This window comes from Syngnathus scovelli, chromosome 22, assembly GCF_024217435.2.
Source record: "Syngnathus scovelli strain Florida chromosome 22, RoL_Ssco_1.2, whole genome shotgun sequence".
NCBI classification, from domain to species: Eukaryota; Metazoa; Chordata; class Actinopteri; order Syngnathiformes; family Syngnathidae; genus Syngnathus; species Syngnathus scovelli.
Window position 1 is genome coordinate 367,612 of NC_090868.1, and position 16,802 is coordinate 384,413.

General features: G+C 56.4%; 3 protein-coding genes across 4 annotated transcripts; 2 read left to right on the forward strand and 1 right to left on the reverse strand.

Annotated features, from left to right (window-relative positions):
• The first annotated feature begins 88 nt into the window (after window positions 1-88).
• Window positions 89-9,295, forward strand: LOC125991929 (SLIT-ROBO Rho GTPase-activating protein 1). Its single transcript, XM_049760312.2, has 23 exons — window positions 89-895; window positions 2,445-2,640; window positions 2,742-2,796; window positions 2,869-2,976; window positions 3,238-3,300; window positions 3,375-3,566; window positions 3,639-3,767; window positions 3,837-4,058; window positions 4,151-4,252; window positions 4,338-4,535; window positions 4,614-4,698; window positions 4,807-4,834; window positions 4,898-4,931; window positions 5,008-5,068; window positions 5,135-5,212; window positions 5,281-5,415; window positions 5,495-5,600; window positions 5,667-5,891; window positions 6,022-6,101; window positions 6,188-6,368; window positions 6,587-6,718; window positions 6,772-7,135; window positions 7,205-9,295. The coding sequence occupies exons 1-23, from the start codon at window positions 829-831 to the stop codon at window positions 7,628-7,630; spliced, it is 3,267 nt and encodes a 1,088-aa protein (XP_049616269.1). The 5' UTR covers window positions 89-828; the 3' UTR covers window positions 7,631-9,295.
• Window positions 9,294-13,439, reverse strand: kics2 (KICSTOR subunit 2). Its single transcript, XM_049760464.2, has 4 exons — window positions 13,278-13,439; window positions 11,545-11,815; window positions 10,849-11,191; window positions 9,294-10,262 (listed from the first exon to the last, which is right to left on the reverse strand). Exons 2-4 carry the CDS (start codon window positions 11,795-11,797, stop codon window positions 9,443-9,445), a joined length of 1,416 nt encoding a protein of 471 aa, XP_049616421.1. The 5' UTR covers window positions 11,798-11,815; window positions 13,278-13,439; the 3' UTR covers window positions 9,294-9,442.
• A 718-nt stretch (window positions 13,440-14,157) lies between these two features.
• tmem19 (transmembrane protein 19) lies at window positions 14,158-16,772 on the forward strand. 2 transcript variants are annotated; one of them, XM_049760498.1, is made up of 8 exons: window positions 14,158-14,325; window positions 14,770-14,920; window positions 15,280-15,393; window positions 15,479-15,616; window positions 15,677-15,753; window positions 15,841-16,018; window positions 16,102-16,311; window positions 16,396-16,772. In XM_049760498.1, exons 2-8 carry the CDS (start codon window positions 14,788-14,790, stop codon window positions 16,554-16,556), a joined length of 1,011 nt encoding a protein of 336 aa, XP_049616455.1. In that variant the 5' UTR covers window positions 14,158-14,325; window positions 14,770-14,787; the 3' UTR covers window positions 16,557-16,772. The 2 variants fall into 2 exon arrangements, with proteins under 2 accessions (XP_049616455.1, XP_049616456.1); XM_049760499.2 differs by having other exon boundaries at window positions 14,163-14,325; window positions 14,736-14,920.
• Window positions 16,773-16,802: the final 30 nt, after the last annotated feature.

Genomic DNA, 16,802 nt, shown 5'->3' on the forward strand with positions numbered 1-16,802 from the left:
AAAACTGAAACGGACCTGCTCTTTTATTTCGTCACATTTTTATTTCCATGGTTTCAGCTAGAGCTGGATCACTTTCTTTTAGAAAGGGGAAAAAATGCACCTTCCAACGAAGATAACTTGCAAAATGTATAACGGCAAGAGAGAAAAATAATAAAAGTTTGAAGTTTTACATTTCAAACAGAGAGGAGGGGAGGGACAGAGATTAAGATCATTTATAATAATCGACGACGTCACCGAAAGGCTCGCATCTCCCAGTTGGCCACTAGAGGGAGACAACGGCCAATAAATCCAATTTCATTTCAGGTCGGGACCAAATCGACGAATTGGTAATGGTGTCTGTAGCTGTTATATTAAACAATATCGCGGATTGAGGCACGCGTGTATTCATGAGTAAAGTCGTCATGTTCACGTGAACAGTTTTTCAACACGTACGTCACAAGTCAATCGGCCCACAGGCGCGCGTCGTGGACACACCCTTCCAACTGTAAACCACTCGCCGCCTCGCGTGGTTGTCGGCGGGCGCGCATGCGTGCCCTCTCTGCGTGCCGACCTCGTGGGCGTGTGCCCGGAGCCGCACGGGAGCGCGCAGGTGCCGCTGCTCATGTGTGCGCATCGTGACGTGCGCGCTCACGAGAGAAGCTAATTGCCGTCTGACTTGATCTTCCTCCATCCTTCTCCCCCTCCTCATCGTCAGCGTGGAGGCTGCGGCAGTGCGTGGACGTAGCGAGCATGCTGGAGGGCAAAGAACGAGGCGGAAAATAATCTTGTTTGTTTTTTTTCATTTGATTGTGTTCATTTGGATGCGGTGACGTGCTTGGTGGAGGCGACATGTCAAACTCCAACAAGAGCAAAAAGGACAAAGAGATCCTTGCTGACTACGAGAGTCAAGTGAAAGGTAAGGCGGGAATCTTGCAGCACACGCACGCGCACGCGTGCACGTCACGAGTTCATCCCGAGTGCTGCATGAAGCTGGAAATGTTTTAGGGAGGCGAGGCTGTCTGGGGTTCAGGGTCATGGGGAGTCCTAAAGCATCCGCCCCCCATCCCCTTTTGGCGCCCCCCGCATCCTTTTGAGAGAGCACCGTGGTTACCAGCAGCATCCCCGCCCGCATCATGTGCCCTTTAGAAAAAAAGACACCTGCTAGCACGCGAAAATGCCACCGTGACGATCCCACGTTCACATGAACCATGTTTCATTGAGATTTTTTTTTTTTCCTCACATGCAGTCAGTAGTTGAGCAGAAGACAAAAGCAATAGACATCCTCCTCCTTCACGAGCACCTGACACATGACCTTCTTTTTGGTCCCTTCTACAACATCTGTGCGCCAAAATGATTTTCCATCAAGTAAAGTCAAATTCATTATCTACAAATTATATTCAGCACGTAGACACACACCGTTATTTGTTTTTGCCATTCTTGTTGTATGTGTGCAGGCGGGGATGCCCTGCATTGAAATGGCCGCTCACATGAAATGAGAATCCCCCCCCCGCCCCCCCTCGGACCATAAAGCTCCTGTAACTATGTGCCTCCTAAGTCTGCCTCCCCATGCCGCCCGGTGATTGGTGCAAAGCTGGAGGCGGCGCGTACGTATAGCGTGCGCGGGCCAGGTGGACCAGAGCACTGAGGCCGGCCGGCCGGCAGACGAAAAAGCCGAGGCTTCACCAACACCCCCCGAAATTTACATGCACTTTTGCACAATGAGTAGCACATGGTCGTTCTACTGTCGTTGCGCACGCCAGTCACCGCACAGTCAACCATGAGCGCTGATGTTTCGAGAATCCCGAGGATTCAAAGCCAGAATCTCCCAAACTGCGAGCCAGGCGCACAAACCACTATTCTAGCGCACCGCACCGCCCCTCCTCGGTATTCATATTGGAAGTGAAAAGCGGATGCGACAGCTCGCGTTCCCTCGCCATCACCTTGGCCGTCACATGCTTCACACACTGTGTGGTTGCCATGACGACGTCTGTCAGAGCAGAGAGGCTCCCCGAGGATTCAGTCTGCGTGTTTGCGAGGATGCGCGCGCGCGTGTGTGTGTGTGTGTGTGTGTGTGTGTGTGTGTGTGTGTGTGTGTGTGTGCGAGGTGAGGGAAGCCTATTGTGTATTCCGTCCTCGCCGCTTTGCCTCCCTCCCCGCTGTTGGAGACGGATGCTGGCCGAGCAGCAGAGCGTGCCTCTCTCTCTCTCTCTCTCTCTCTCTCTCTCTCTCTCGCTCGCTCGCTCGCTGCGTGGGTCTCCAAGGTGACTCCTGACACGGACACGCACAGTCCAAAGGTGACAAAGCCGCCCACAAGGAAATGCCGGGCTCAGTTGCAAAAAATATGTTGACAGAAAATGCCCTGAAAAATGGGAAGGCACTAAGTGCAGACTTGAGGAACGGAAGAAGGTGTGAAGGCAGGGCCCAACGGCAATGAAAGCCAGCGTCAGCGTTTTGGCTCTTTGTAGATGTGCGGGCCCAGCTGGTGGAGCAGCAGCGCTGTCTGGAGCAGCAGACGGAGATGCGCGTGCAGCTCCTCCAGGACCTGCAGGACTTCTTCCGCAAGAAGGCCGAGATCGAGACCGAGTACTCGCGCAACCTGGAGAAGCTGGCCGAGAGGTTCATGGCCAAGACGCGCAGCACCAAAGACCACCAGCAGTACAAGTAGGCGTGCCACCCAGCTGCCCGCCTGCCCGCCGCCGGGCCGGGCCGGGCCCGCCCGCCCGCCCGCCCTCTGCCTCTGACACCTTGTCTGCTTCTTCCAGAAAAGACCAGAACCTTCTGTCGCCTGTCAACTGCTGGTACCTGCTGCTCAACCAGGTGAGCAGACGGTGGCTCTTGGCAGACGTTAAAGACTAGATGCCATCCGCTCCCAATTGCGCGTGTGTCCAGGTGAGGAGGGAGAGCAAGGACCACGCCACGCTCGGCGACCTCTATTTGAACAACGTCATCACTCGCCTCACGCACATCAGCGAGGACTCAGCCCGCCTCCTCAAAAGGGTCAGATTGCCCGCCGCCCTTCCTCCTCATCACAAGTCAAAACGCATGTTTTATTCAACTTGTGCGCTAAAACGGGAAGCGAGCGAGCGAGACTCCTGCGCCGAGGGAAAAGCCAAGTCAGTTTTGGAGCGCTCTGTCGGGCTTAACGGCTAATTAAACACGCGCTCATCATCTTCATTATTCATCCCTCTCGTGGCACCTCAAGAAAAAAATTCCCACCCTCGCCGCCGTCACGTGGCTTGATGATGTGTCCTCCTTTAGAGCAAGGAGATCATCTTCCAGCTTCAGGAGGATCTCATGAAGCTTCTCAACGAGCTCTACACCGTAAGTGCCGGCCGGCTGGCCGGCAACCGCGCACGCACACGTGGAGTCTGGTCCGCCATCTCGCTTCTCCCCAGGTGATGAAGAGCTACCACATGTACCACGTGGAGACCATCAACGCCGAGAGCAAGCTGCGCGAGGCCGAGCGGCAGGAGGGGCGAGTCAAGGGCGTAACGGGCGGCGCGGCCGAGCCCGTGTTCGGCTTGCGCATGGAGGAACGCCACCAGAGGCGCAACGCCGCCCGCAAGATGGAGAAGATGCGCGAAAAGGTCGGTGTACGGACGCGCCGGCGTGGCGGGCCGCCGACCGTCACGGCCGCCGACTGTCACGCTTGCTTTCAGAGGAAGGCCAAATACTCGGAGAACAAAGTGAAGACGCTGAAAGCGCGCAACGAGTACCTGCTGACTCTGGAGGCCACCAACGCCGCCGTCTTCAAGTACTACATCCACGACCTGCCCGACATCATCGACGTGAGTTCCCGAGAGCCGGAAAGCCGTTTGGCCCGGGCGCCGTCAATGTGTCAATGTGTCGGCGGCCAGTGCTGCGACCTCGGCTACCACTCCAGTCTGAGCCGGGCGCTGAGGACGTACCTGTCGGCCGAACTCAGCCTGGAGGCGTCCAGGCGCGCCGGTCTGGAGGTCCTGGAAGGCGCCGTGGAGGGTCTGGACCCCGCCCGGGACCGCCAACGTCTGCTGGGCCTCTACCCCAGCGCCTTCTGTCCGCCGCCCCGCTTCAGCTTCCAGGCCCACATGGGCGACACGGTGGGTACGAGCCGGCGTCTGGCCGGGACGTCTGGGCGGGTGGCGTGACCTTTGCGTTGGGCCGGTCTCCCTCCCTCCCTCCCTCCCGCCAGGTGAGCCAGATCGCCTCCCAGCCGCAGGTGCAGGCGGAGCTCACCTTGCGCCTCACGCAGCTGCAGACCCGCCTGGCGTCGCTTCAGATCGAGAACGAAGAGGTCAGAAGGGGCGGGCGGGCGCTCACGCCAGAGACGCTCCTTGGTCTGGCCCGTAGCAAAACGTAGCTCACCCTTTGCTGGGCAGGTGAAGAAGACATGGGGCGCCACGCTGAGCGCCCTTCAGGACATGACGGTGCTGGACGACTACGACGTCTCGCAGAGCTTCACCCACAGTCCGTCGTCCGAGTCGGTCAAGTCCAGCGTGTCGGACGGCTACCTGAACAAACCCAGCCTGGCCAAGAGGCGAGCCAACCAGCAGGAGACGGAACTCTTCTACTTCACCGTGAGAGCAAAGCGGCGGCGGCGGCGGGCCCAGACCCGAGCGCAAAACAAAGCCGGACCGCATTTTTCTGTCTCGCAGAAATTCCGAGAGTACCTGGAGGGGAGCAACCTGGTGTCCAAGCTCCAAGCCAAACACGACGTCCTCAAGAAAGCCATAGCCGAAGGTGAGCTAGCCAATGTCCCGACGGCAACAATAGATCCAAAGACGGACACTGAACGGGTGGGTCCTTTTTCCCGCTTTGCCTCCCTCCCTCCCTCCCTCCCTCCGGCAGGTTACAGGGCCGAGCTGCTCACCACCAGGTAAGATTCTGCCGCCTCGTGGGTTTTTCACCGACTTGACCCCGTTTCAACGTCCTCTTTCAGTCGCGGGCGCAAGAACTCGCACAGCAAGCACCAGGTAAAGTTTGGAGAATAAAAACTCTTGAATCTTATGCCGTGAAGCGACATAGTAACAGCGCCGACCGTGTTGACAGGACTCGAGCAAAGCCATCCCTCTGCTGGTGGAGAGCTGCGTGCGCTACATCAACCTCCACGGTGAGTGCAAATTCCAAAGTGAACGGAGAACCTAGAATGGAAGGGCTTTCCGTACCTACGGCACAGGTCTCCAACACCAAGGCATATTCCGGGTGTCCGGTTCTCAAGTGGAGGTCAACGACATCAAGAACTCCTTTGAGAGAGGTGAGCGTGGGTTCAGACGGGGCGGGGCGGGGCTGGCTTGTGGATCTGATCGACGGGCTCCCGGCCAGGTGACGACCCGCTGATTGACGAGGAAAGCAACCGCGACATCAACTCGGTGGCCGGCGTCTTAAAGCTGTACTTCCGCGGCCTGGAGAACCCGCTCTTCCCCAGCGACAGGTTCAACGACCTCATCGCCTGCGTCCGTGAGTGGCGCTCGTCTGCGATGAGTCGGAACCCGGGTGAGTTTGGTGCCCTTCCGAACGCTCTCTTGCTGCTGAGCAGGCATGGAGAACCTCTACGAGCGAGCCCAGTGCATCCAAAAGATCCTGATGGGGGTCCCGAGGGCCACGCTGGTGGTGATGCGCTACCTCTTCGCCTTCCTCAACCAGTAGGTGGCCCTCGCTCGCCGTCGCGGCGACTTCCTGTCCGAGCCCACCCTTTCGCTGTCCTCCAGCCTGTCCAAGTACAGCGACGAGAACATGATGGACGCCGGGAACCTGGCCATCGTCTTTGGGCCGACTCTGCTGCCCACCCCGGACTCTCTGGACCAGGTGGCCTGCCAGGCCCACGTCAACGAGGTGGTCAAGACGGTCATCCTGCACCACGACAACATTTTCCCCGACGCCAAGGAGCTGCCGGGGCCGCTCTACGAGACCTGCATGACCGGCGAGCAGTACTGGTGAGAGGCTCCTCGCGCTTGCTTTTCATTCATTGGCGACTGGGGACGAGAGAAGTCAGACGGTAGTTGTGTCAGTGGTCATCCATGTTAGAAAATGACAAACCCAAACGGCAACCTCTGCTTCCCACAGCGAGAGTCCTTTCAGCGAGCCGGGAGCTCTGGAGGAGACGGAGCCGGACGCCGGCACCGAGACCCAGACGAGCGACGAGGGTACGCAGAGCTCTGTTGCCTTGGCAACTGCGGCCATGGTGACGTCCCTTCCTCCTGCGACACCTTTTTTCTTTCCCCTCTTGCAGAGGGCGAGGCGGTCGAGGCGGTGGCCAGGTTCGACTACGTGGGGCGCTCTGGCCGCGAGCTGTCTTTCAAAAAGGGGGCCACGCTGCTGCTCTACCAGCGCACCTCGCACGACTGGTGGGAGGGGCGCCACAACGGCAACCGCGGCCTGGTGCCGCATCAGTACGTCGCGGTCAAGGACAGGCGAGTGCCAAGGCACCGCCGCCGCCGAGCGCACGCACGCACGCACGCACGCACGCCTTGGCCCTGACACAAAGTCAAAGACAAAGAAACGTCTGGATTTTGCTCGAGTGATTCATTCCATTCGTCAGATTGGCCAAACAGCCTCTGATGAAGTCCCTCTTCGCCCATTAGCATCGATCGATCGATCGCGCAATTGACTGTGGCGTCGGTTCGTTTAGGGGTGACGCCACGTCAGACGCCGTGAGCCAAAAAGCCGACAGCGACGGCGGGAGCAGCAGCACCGAGGACAAGAGGTCCATCCGAGACCTGCGCTCGCCCACCGACGTGCGAGCGCCCGAGTCGTACCACAGGTAAGTTCCGCAAAAACAGACGAGAATTGCCGGCGCTAACGTGGCGGCGCCAGTCACAGGAGGAAGCGAACCGAGGGTCTCTTCCGACGTCCGCTGGGCCGCTCCGCCGACTGCCACGGCAACGGGGCGGTGATGGAGCGCGGCTCGCCCCCGGTGACGGGTCACTTCAGCCCCCGGGACCTGCTGCTGGGGCGCGGCCAGGGCCCGACGCCACCGCCGCCGCCGCCGGACAGCCCCGAGCGCCGCCGGCGCTCGGCCGGCGTGACCGTGGCCCGGCGCGATTCGCTGCGGCGGGCCGAGGACACGCCCATCCGCCGGGCGAGCGGCAGCCTGCACGGCGGCAGCCTGCACAGCGGCAGCCTGCACGGCTTCGACTCGCATCGCACCAGAGCCGCCGAGAGCGGCACGCTGGCTCAGGTACCCAACTGGGTCTTCAAACCGAAGCCCCTTTCGAGCAAAAAAAATATTTTCGGTGTCTCGGCGCAGGATATCGAGGAGACGGTGAGCGTGGCCCTGGGGGACTACCGGCTGCTGGAGCGTCAGGCCCGCAGGCCGGCTCCGGACGTGGTCCTGGACACCCTGGAACAGGTGAAGAACGGCCCACCGGGCCCCTGCTCCTCCGAGTCGCCGAGCCCCCACAGCACGCCCAGCACGCCGGGCACCCCCGGCACCCCGGGGACCCCCGGCACGCCGAGCCCGCTCGGGCCCCTCAGTCCCGTCAGCCCTCTGCCGGGCCCCCCGCCCAGGCCGGCCGACCCGTCTCCGGAAGCCTTCAAGGCCGTGTCGGCGGGCGCTCGGACGGGGGTCCCGCCTCGGCCCCCCGCCCTGAGGCCCAAACCGGCCGTGCCGCCCAAGAGCAGCACGCCGCCTCTCCCCCCGCCGCCGCCCGCCGACAAATCCTGCACCATGTGAGCCAAAGTGGGCCCACCTCGAGGAGAACAGGGTAGCTACCGCCAAGCATTTTGCAACTCGGACGAGTGAGGGTCGGAAAGGCGCTTGGGCGTCGCGCGTAAGAATACCTATTAATCCTAACTAGAGAATGCGTAGAAAAATTGCGTGTGAATGCTGAAGAGCTGAACTGCGGTAGAATGACGTGAAACGTAGACAAGTAGGAACTTTGCAAATACACATTCATATTTGATGTACAAAGGCACTTCATTACTCGTACGGAAACGAACGGAACGGAAATACTCGGAAGTCAAGGTAGCGGGGGAACGTGGCTGTGACGTGTATTTCTATCATGGCTACTTTGCTTTTCTTCGCAACTATTCTAGAAAAGCGGAACCTGTCTTCTTGTTGTACAGAAGCATTTAGTAGGCACGGTAGTTCTAGTCAAGTGAATGTTGGACCGGGCCATGGTGCTCTCTCTTTCTCTCCTATTGAATCTTTTTTTTTGTTTTCTACTCAGTTCTGCTGCTAAAACCCACAAAGGTCCAGCTAATTACTTAACAAATGAATGTTTATAACGACTGTTCATCTATTGAATGTTACTTCCGAACTTTAAGAGCCTTCTTCTTTATGGGGTGAGATGTTCATACGTACAGGGTGCCGTGCTTGGGAGGGAACTTTTATGGTGTGTGTGTGAGCGTGCGTGTGTGCGTGCGTGCGTACCACTTGCCTTGGGCTTGCGCACGCAGCTCGACTCAAGTAGTGCTCGCCAGTAGGTCGATGATCCGTAGACCTGGTTTGAGTGCAAGATGGGAAACTTGCATGCCACCTTCTTTGTGCGTTTACCTGCTCGCTACACTAAAGGTTCTCAAACTGCGGTCCGGGGACCGCCGGCCGGGAGTGCCGTGCTCTCATTTGATCAAACGGGGCCTTCCTTCGTTTCGTTTTGGGGCCAATTCCAAGCGCTGACGTGAGCAAAAGGCTTTGCAAACTGCCAAAATCATTCTAATTGACATAAACAATAATGTAACATTCTGAATGAAGAAAAAAAAAAAAACGCATCGCAAATAAATGGGCTCAGATAAAATAAATAAACGGAACCGGCAAGGTAAAATAAAATGCACCAAAAAAAGTTGCTGCTTGTTGGCCCGCCCCCAACCCCATAAGCAGCAATTTGCACAGCCTGGGAGGGGGGGGAAAAAAAAAAAAAAGAGCAGCAAAAGGCCCCTAACCTGCAAAAGACAACAAGCAAAGTATCGTTAGAGTCCCCGGACCCAGAAAGTCGGAGAACCCCTGCACTAAACTCCCACGTTAACCTTAAACTGACAGGGTTTAACCTTAAAACACTTGAACAGCACAGCCAATGTGAATGTGAGAGCGAGAGAATGTGAAAGTGCCTTTTTTTCCTGTTTTTTGGGGGGGGGGGGGGGGGGGGCTGCAGCACTCTGAATGAGATTAATCCTTCAAACCTTTGCTAGAGTTCCCGCATTTGCACACTGACCTTGTTTAGGATAGCATCCGTCTGTTGTGGCATCATCACGTGCTGATGCGCCGGAAGAGGAGGGAAAATGTTCTGTCTGTTGGTGTTTGAAACCCGGGCTTTCGTCACGTCAGCTCCCATAGCCAAAATGGATTGTTCAAATGTGTCGTATTTATATTACAAATAAATTACAAGCCAAGTCCACAATACGCTGACTCTTTTTGTTTTTTATCTTAGAAGCACTTTTGTGAAAGGTTCGAACACTCTCACATTAGCTGGGTACAGGCTAGAGTCCAGCCGCTAGACCCAGAGGCGGACAAATCCGAGCGGAGGAAAGCTCAAGTCTTGCCGCGGGGTCATCCCTTGGAGCCCGGCTTGAGGCCGGCGAAGGGTTTGGAATTGCGCAGCGAGCCGCAGATCTCCTGCAGGAAGGCCACCACGCCCAGGTCCCGCTCGGACTTCCTGCCGTCCAGGATGACCACCAGGGTGAAGTAGGGCTCGGGCCGGGCCAGGTAGTAGGTGCTCTGGACCTTGTCGTCGTAGAAGTGCACCACTTTGTCGGGCGCGGCCAGCTCGGCGGCGCGGTCGCCCATCATCATCACCACGTTGGGCCAGTGCGCCAGCGGGCGCTCACCCGTGGGCAGCGACACCACGGCGGGGAACTGCTCCACGCCCTTGGGGGCCTCGCGGTAGGAGCGCGGGTGGTGGTAGCCGTGGCCCCGGAAGCTCTCCGAGCCGCGGTTGTTGAAGACCAGCGAGACGCTGGCGGCGTCGTGCTTGCGCGCAAAGGAGCAGATCTTGCCGTGGTAGTCGGGCGTGGCGCGGGCCGTCAGCGCCCGCATGTCGGCCGGCGTGCTCTGGCGGCTCAGCGCCTCGTGGAAGTAGAAGCTGAACTTGGCCAGGAGGGCGGCCTGGAAGCGCTGGAGCCAGGCGTACAGGTGCGGCGGCTGGACGCTCCGCTGGGACTGGCCTCCAAAGAGATGCTTGCGGGTCTCCTTCTGCCGCTGGAAGAGCTGGCCCCATGCCGTCAGTTTGGCGCCGGCGCCGTGCAGGCTGAGCAGCGCCGGCAGGAAGCGCCACTCCGACACCTGCGCCTGGCAGCGCAGGAGCTGCGTGACCACTTCCACCTCCGTCTGGAAGCTCTCCTCCACGCGGCCCAGGATGGGGTGGTGGAACCTGGGGGAGATCCGCCATTAAGTGAGCGGGCGGGCGGGCGGGCGGGCGCAAAGACGGCAGCTGCGCGGGATGTCACTTTGGTTTCATCCCCAGAGCCAAAGAGCGTGTTCAGCACTTTTCTTCCTCTGACCTCGTTACATGCCCCCCCCCTCCCCCCGCCTCCTTCGCACTGCTTCATTTATCATGTTGACGCAAATAACGTCATGTTGCTTCTATAAAAAACTTGGCGCGCGCGCGCACACACACAATAAAGAGCCTCACAGGGGCTCTTGGGCAAAGCTCCTCCATCTAATTTGAAGATGATTTCAGCCCAGCAGTGACAGGAAGCCTTGTGGACTTCTTGACTTGCGCCTCAGCAACTCGCTTAAATGTGGCCAGTATGGCTTGCAAAGAAAAAAGCTTAAATTGCATGGCATGAAAACAGAGATGTTATGCAATTTATGAATGGCTTGTGTGTCAAGCATACCTAATGTTATTTTTTTGTTCTCATGAGAAATATGATATCATTAAATTGCCCTCACTTGACAATCAAGCTCCATGGGAAGGCCATGGAAATTGAGTGGAATTGTCCCGCCCTCAGACTCACTTGGAGCTGTACTTGTGCATCACGGCATCCAGGGCAGGCACCAGCGTCTCGCCGTTGACGTTCTTCTGTCCGGCCAGCGCGTGCATCTTCTCGTAGAGGTCGGCCATTTCCACGCGGGCCTGCGCAAAGTGGCACAGCTGCTCGGCCAAGTGACACAGCAGGTCCTCCAGGTACGGCGAGGCCTGCTGCTGCTGCTGCTGCTGGTGCTGCTGCTGCTGCAGCAGTTGCTGCTGCTGCTGCTGCTGCACGTGGCGCCCCGACGTCATCACCTTGCGCAGTTCATTGTGCAGAGACGTGTAGATGGTGCGTGTCGAGTCCTTGCGGCTGAAGAAGGACTGACTTCCTGCAGGGACAAGAGGGCAGGTCAAACGAGTGTTGTGCTGCAGCGCCCTCTGGTGGCGGGCTATAAGGGACAAGAGGTCAGGTCAAACGAGTGTTGTGCTGCAGCGCCCTCTGGTGGCTGCAAAATAAACAGCGGTCAATCAAACTTGCGAACAATGGTTGTTACTGCTGTTGTCAATCGTCCCCTGCATGTCCTTAATCTTGCAACTGTTTTGGGGAGTGGAAGGAAATGTAAAACCGTTTCTGGGTCAGATAAGGTGCTAAGAATGTAACTAAAGAACGCAGACGAAGCGGTGTGCCCGGGTCAGCGTTTCTGGCAGTTTGCGGGTGAAGGCTGGTTTCGTTTGTCTGTACCCATTTTCTGTCCCAGGAAGGTCATGTTATGGTAAGCCTTCTCGGCGGCGGCCAGGTGAGCCAGGGCGGCCAGCAGCGCGGCCCAGACGGCCCCGGAGCTCCGGCTGCTGTTGTCTTTCTCCTTCTCCACGTAGTCCTTGGCGCGGTCGAAGGAGAACATGCCGAGCTGCGTGAAGAAGCTCTCCAGGATGGCCTGCTCGCGGGGCACCGGCCGGAGCAGCTCCGCCTCGGCCGCCGGGTCAGCCATCGCCATGCAGCTAACAAGCTAACCCTGCAATGTCACGCTTTTTCAGGGATTGCTAATGATGCACCGTTCCGCTCACGAAAACGTACACTTTGGAGGAATTTCGAAGTCATAAATGCTGAATAGGCACGCCCAACCCGATGAAATATAGTTTGAAATACTTGAAAGAGACGGAGGGAGGGAGGGCTAGCTCGCCAGCGCGTCATTTTGAAGTAAACACTACGGCAAGCCCGAGGACGCAAAATAAATAGCAACCAGAATCAAATGACAAATTGTTGGAATGATGAACAAGAGGGAATCCGGTTTTTTTTCATTGTTTATGTATTGGTTTATTTAAAAATATCAAGCAATGAATTACGATGACTGTTGTTTTCCGGTTGTTTTTCGTGGTTGTGCTATTTTATGTTTGTTTTTTTAAAGACTTGTCGGTATGAGAAATGCTTCCGACGATAAGTACCGGAAATCCAAAATAACTATACGAGCAGGATTTTATTTTTGATTTTTTTTTGTGTGTGTGTTTTTTTGGGATTCGGTGTCTCGTGCTATATTTTCTTTTACGTCCTCTTTCCAGGCAAAACAAGCATATTTTAATGTGTGGATTTCTGTATGAAAAGTGAAATCAAATAAGTCGTTTTTCTAATTTTGAGAACTGCCAATGACCAAAAGAGGACCAACGCAGAAGCATCGGCCGCGGCTCGGATCGACAAAAGTCGCAAACAACTCATGCTTTGAAAGTAACCTACTTAGAGGATCAAGATGAAGAATCACTCTCACCGCGTGGCAGATTTGGATTAAAATTCCTCTTTGACTTAATCCATGCATGAAATCAATACGCTCCCCAATGTCGAACTAGATTTTGTTGAAGTGATTCTTTTTCTTTATTTACAAACTGTAAAGTCGTTGAGTTCTCCCAAGTCATTCCTTCTTGGAAAGACTAAGTGAAGTCATTTTACCCTCCGTCAAGTGAATCGACAGGTTGTTGGAGTATGTAATCGTACGATGATGGCGACCGAGGTCTTAATCGCAACTTTAGCATCAAACCATAAATGAGCAGCTGAGGGGCGATACCAAGAAATATAGGAAGATTTATGTTTCTCAGGAGGTCACTTTTGTCCGCAATCCTTTCTGCCTACTCGAGATGTTTCATCGTGAGATGTCTGCGCCACGCAAATTCCGACGTTTGTCGGATACGTCGTTCATTTGGTTGCTGCTGTGGGAATTGGCTGCCAACCATCGATCGGTCGCGGCTCTGCCAGGTTATGCCACAATTTCTCTTTCGCCGAAGTTCCATCGACATCAAACGTTTGCGCCTCGGATACGATCTTATGGTCAGAGCGGCTCCGGTGCCAACGTCACATGTCTGGGTGTGGATTGGTGCGACGCGAGCAGAATGTCCTCCTGTCTGGAACTGCGAGCTCTTTGTGATGAGCCGGCCAACAAGCGAAGTCAGTGTTGCATACGTGGGACGGGCCTGCAAACCGCAACTAACCTCAGTGAGTTGAAGAGGCGGCCCGCATCCCTCTCGCCCAAACGGGCCGGACCCGACGATGCTCCTTCCACACGCCAGGGAAGACGAGACCAAGAACATCCCACCCGCGGCGGCTTTGAGGGACCAACGGGCCAATCTGCGCGAGACACATTGAAGACTTGTTGGCTTGGTCAAAAGTACGCAGTGATGGAGGTGAGTCATCTCGCTCGCGTGTGTCTTGTTTTACTCATTCCCAAGGTGTTTTCACCTTCAAACATGTGAAATCTCATATCCAGCAGGAAGGACATCAATGGAGTGATCCTTCAGCCTTTGCGCCACATGATCACTTAACATCCCAATCAGAATAGAAGGGCCCTTTTTGCCCACTCGCTCTGAAGAAGGGGTGGCGAGACCGGCCGGTAGCGATGACGCCTGGATTAGCTGTGCCCAGAAAGGCTTGACTTTATGCGGTTCGCCGCACGCCCGTGTAATGTTGAGGGAAGGGGGCCTTGCTACATTCACTGCACTGCTGCGAAGTACAAGTCGTTTATTGTGATGGGCACGCTGATAACTTTCCCATGGAAATGGGGCTACAATGAATAGAGCTGGGAGAAGTTGCAAGTGTGCACAAATCAAAGGTTTCAAATGCTAATTGCTCTTTATTTAGCCCCATGTCAAGAACACAAATCCACCGCTGTCCTCTAACTTCATGGGGAAAAACAAGACCAAAAACGGAGCAACAAAACTCAATTCAAGAATAAAAGCGATAGAAAGTTGGATTTGTTTTCTTTTATGGTGGTAAAGAACGTGTAAGTTGCATCGACCTATTGAAAGCGTTGTTGTTGTTTTTTTTTTTTTTTGGGGGGGGGGGGTCTAATAAACTCCGCTTTATTTTGGTGAGCGAAAGTCCCGCCCATTAACTTCCGGCGAGGTGTGCCGCTGATAAAGGAAGGATCCGCCTGTCCCTTCTTGTTCTGTCTTCATGTGCGTGCGTGTCATATGCGAGCTTTTTTGCGAGTTTGGCGTGGAGAGCAACTGAAAGTGACGACAATGAAGCCTGTCAAGTGCAGTGAGTAAACCATTCAAGTCATTTTGTTTACAAATGTGACCTGGCTGGTAACAAGGCGCTTGTATGCGATGTTACTAACTCGGGGGAGGGGAGGGGAGGGGAGGAGACCCGAGGAGATCCGAGGAGACCCGAGGAGACCCGAAGAGACCCGGACGATCTTTCGCCCGCAAGTGCGATATTCAAGGAAAATGAGAGCAGCAGCAAAGCTACTCATCAACTTTGGAGCCGCTCGTTATATCTCGGCACACACAGCATCTCTGTGCCATCAAGCTTTGTGTTTTCCTCTCGAATACTGATTTGGGTGTGCGCGTGCGTCATCCGCTTTTTCAATGAACATTCAAAGTAAGGTGGCAAAGATGACACTTGATGACTTGATGGCGGTGATCAAGTGCGTTTGCTTTCTTGCTAAGGTTCGCCCTCTTGCTTTGTTTTGGGCGCTCTCAGAGCACGGCGGAGTACGAGATGAGCTTTGAGCTGGGCGGCCCTCCCATGAAGGACACCCTGAAGATGATGAGCGACATGATCCTGCTGGCCGCCACTTTGGCGCTTTCCCTCTTCTTCTGGACGCTTTCCCTGACCCTCAGCGCATATTCCGGTCAGTCGTCGCAAATGACTCGGCGTTTGGCGCGTCGACAAGCCATGTGCCGGATGCTTCTCGAGGGCCCCAAACTTATGACGCGAGATTATGGAGCAGGCCACAAAGAGCGCAATTGTTTCCGCCGCCGCGTTGAAGGGCCTTCATTGATTGTCCGAAGACGCGGCACAAAGAGCCTTTTGGCGCCCGTATCGAACCGCCGCCCGCACGATTGGAGACGCTCTGCGGGCTGCTTTTCTGCAACCGTTACGTGACCTCACAAATAGGACCCAAAAATTCGTCGATTATGAGCGAGCTTAAGACGGCTCAAAAACACATCTGGGTGTTTGTACTTATCGAGTTTGCGTGCCTTTGCTCAGGGTCACTGCAGCCCGTGTCGCCGTGGCGGTGGCTCTTCTCCATCCTGGTGCCGTTGGTGCTGACCATCCGAGCCCGAAAGAGACGCAGCCTGGATTTGTCGGGCGCGCTGGGAGGTGAGGTGGAATTTTGCCCGGAAACGAAAAAAAACAACCAAACAGCAGCGTGACTACTTTGGATTTGGTCACATTGTCTCGTCAGCACTTTTTGTGGGCTTCGTGCTGACCATGGCCAACTTCAGCTTCTTCTCGTCCCTGCTGGCCTTTTTCGTCACTTCGTCCAAACTGACGCGCTGGGGTGCCGCGCGCAAGAAGAAAATTGACGCCGACTACAAGGAAGGTGGGAAACGCGCGCTGCGGCGGGCGGGCGGCGTTCTCACGTCTTTGCTGTTGGCGGCAGGGGGCCAGCGAAACTGGATGCAGGTACTCTGCAACGGCGGCGTTCCCACGCAGCTGGCGCTGCTCTACATGATCGAGGTGAGCGCCGGCAGAAAAGCCGTCGACTCAAGCGGCTGGCTCCGTTGCGAGATGTCGCCGAGCGTGCAATGCTTTGCTTTGCGTCAGGCGGGCCCCGGCGAGACGCCCATCGACTTTGGCCGGCAGTACACGGCGTCGTGGCTGTGCCTGTCGCTGCTGGGGGCGCTGGCGTGCAGCGCGGGCGACACCTGGGCCTCCGAGGTGGGGCCGGTCCTCAGCCGGTCTCGCCCCAGGCTCATCACCACCTGGCAGGAGGTCCCTGAAGGTGAGAGCCAGAGAGAGGAAAACATACAGCTGCTGCCTGCCTGCCTGCCTGCTATGGAGCAAAATGTGGACTTACCGCAACAGGTACCAATGGCGGGGTGACTCACACGGGCCTGGTGGCGAGCTTCCTGGGTGGTCTGGCGGTGGGCGGCGCCTACTGGGCGACTCAAGTGCTGTTTGTCGGCGAGCTGCAGCAGTGCGCCCCCCAGTGGCCGGTGGTGCTGTACGGGGGCGCGGCCGGCCTGCTGGGCTCCCTCCTCGACTCCCTCCTGGGAGCCAGCGTGCAGTATTCGGGTAGGTCTGACCCGACCGACCGGGCGGGCGGGGAGCGTCTCTCTCCAGCAAAAAGGCGTCACCGGTTGCGTTGCTTGCCGGCAGGTTTCGACACCAGCGTGGGCAAGGTGGTGAGCTACCAGTCGCCCACCACGCACTGGATCAGCGGCAAACCCATCCTGGACAACAACGCCGTCAACCTCTTCTCGTCCATCCTGGTGGCGATCGGCCTGCCCGGGATGGCCTGGGGCTTGTGGCCGCACTAGGGAGATATCGGGAGGGGGGGGGGGGGGGGGGGGGCACTCCAGTCCAGGCAGGGAAACAGAGAACTTTATTTTATGGGCTTCGTTTGAAAAGAAATCAAGTGTGAACGCGCAAATCAGGTTGCCGTGTGCTTCCTCCACAAGTGACCCGAATCAAACTCCTCCGCTGTATTTTTTCTTTTTCACATGGCCCAATTAAATCAAGCAGTTCTTAAGCAATACTTTTTACTTGCCTGAACACAAAGCAAA

Excerpts from the sequence above, each read along its gene's own strand:
- LOC125991929 (XM_049760312.2), top strand. The coding sequence starts at position 829 with ATGTCAAACTCCAACAAGAGCAAAAAGGACAAAGAGATCCTTGCTGAC. Across the intron at positions 4,835-4,897 it reads GCCGAGCTGCTCACCACCAG|TCGCGGGCGCAAGAACTCGC; the intron begins GTAAGATTCTGC and ends GTCCTCTTTCAG. Across the intron at positions 6,719-6,771 it reads GCGCCCGAGTCGTACCACAG|TCACAGGAGGAAGCGAACCG; the intron begins GTAAGTTCCGCA and ends TGGCGGCGCCAG.
- kics2 (XM_049760464.2), bottom strand. The coding sequence starts at position 11,797 with ATGGCGATGGCTGACCCGGCGGCCGAGGCGGAGCTGCTCCGGCCGGTG. Across the intron at positions 11,192-11,544 it reads CTTCCTGGGACAGAAAATGG|GAAGTCAGTCCTTCTTCAGC; the intron begins GTACAGACAAAC and ends TTGTCCCTGCAG. Across the intron at positions 10,263-10,848 it reads ATGCACAAGTACAGCTCCAA|GTTCCACCACCCCATCCTGG; the intron begins GTGAGTCTGAGG and ends GATCTCCCCCAG.
- tmem19 (XM_049760498.1), top strand. The coding sequence starts at position 14,788 with ATGAGCTTTGAGCTGGGCGGCCCTCCCATGAAGGACACCCTGAAGATG. Across the intron at positions 16,019-16,101 it reads CTGGCAGGAGGTCCCTGAAG|GTACCAATGGCGGGGTGACT; the intron begins GTGAGAGCCAGA and ends TTACCGCAACAG. Across the intron at positions 16,312-16,395 it reads AGCCAGCGTGCAGTATTCGG|GTTTCGACACCAGCGTGGGC; the intron begins GTAGGTCTGACC and ends GCTTGCCGGCAG.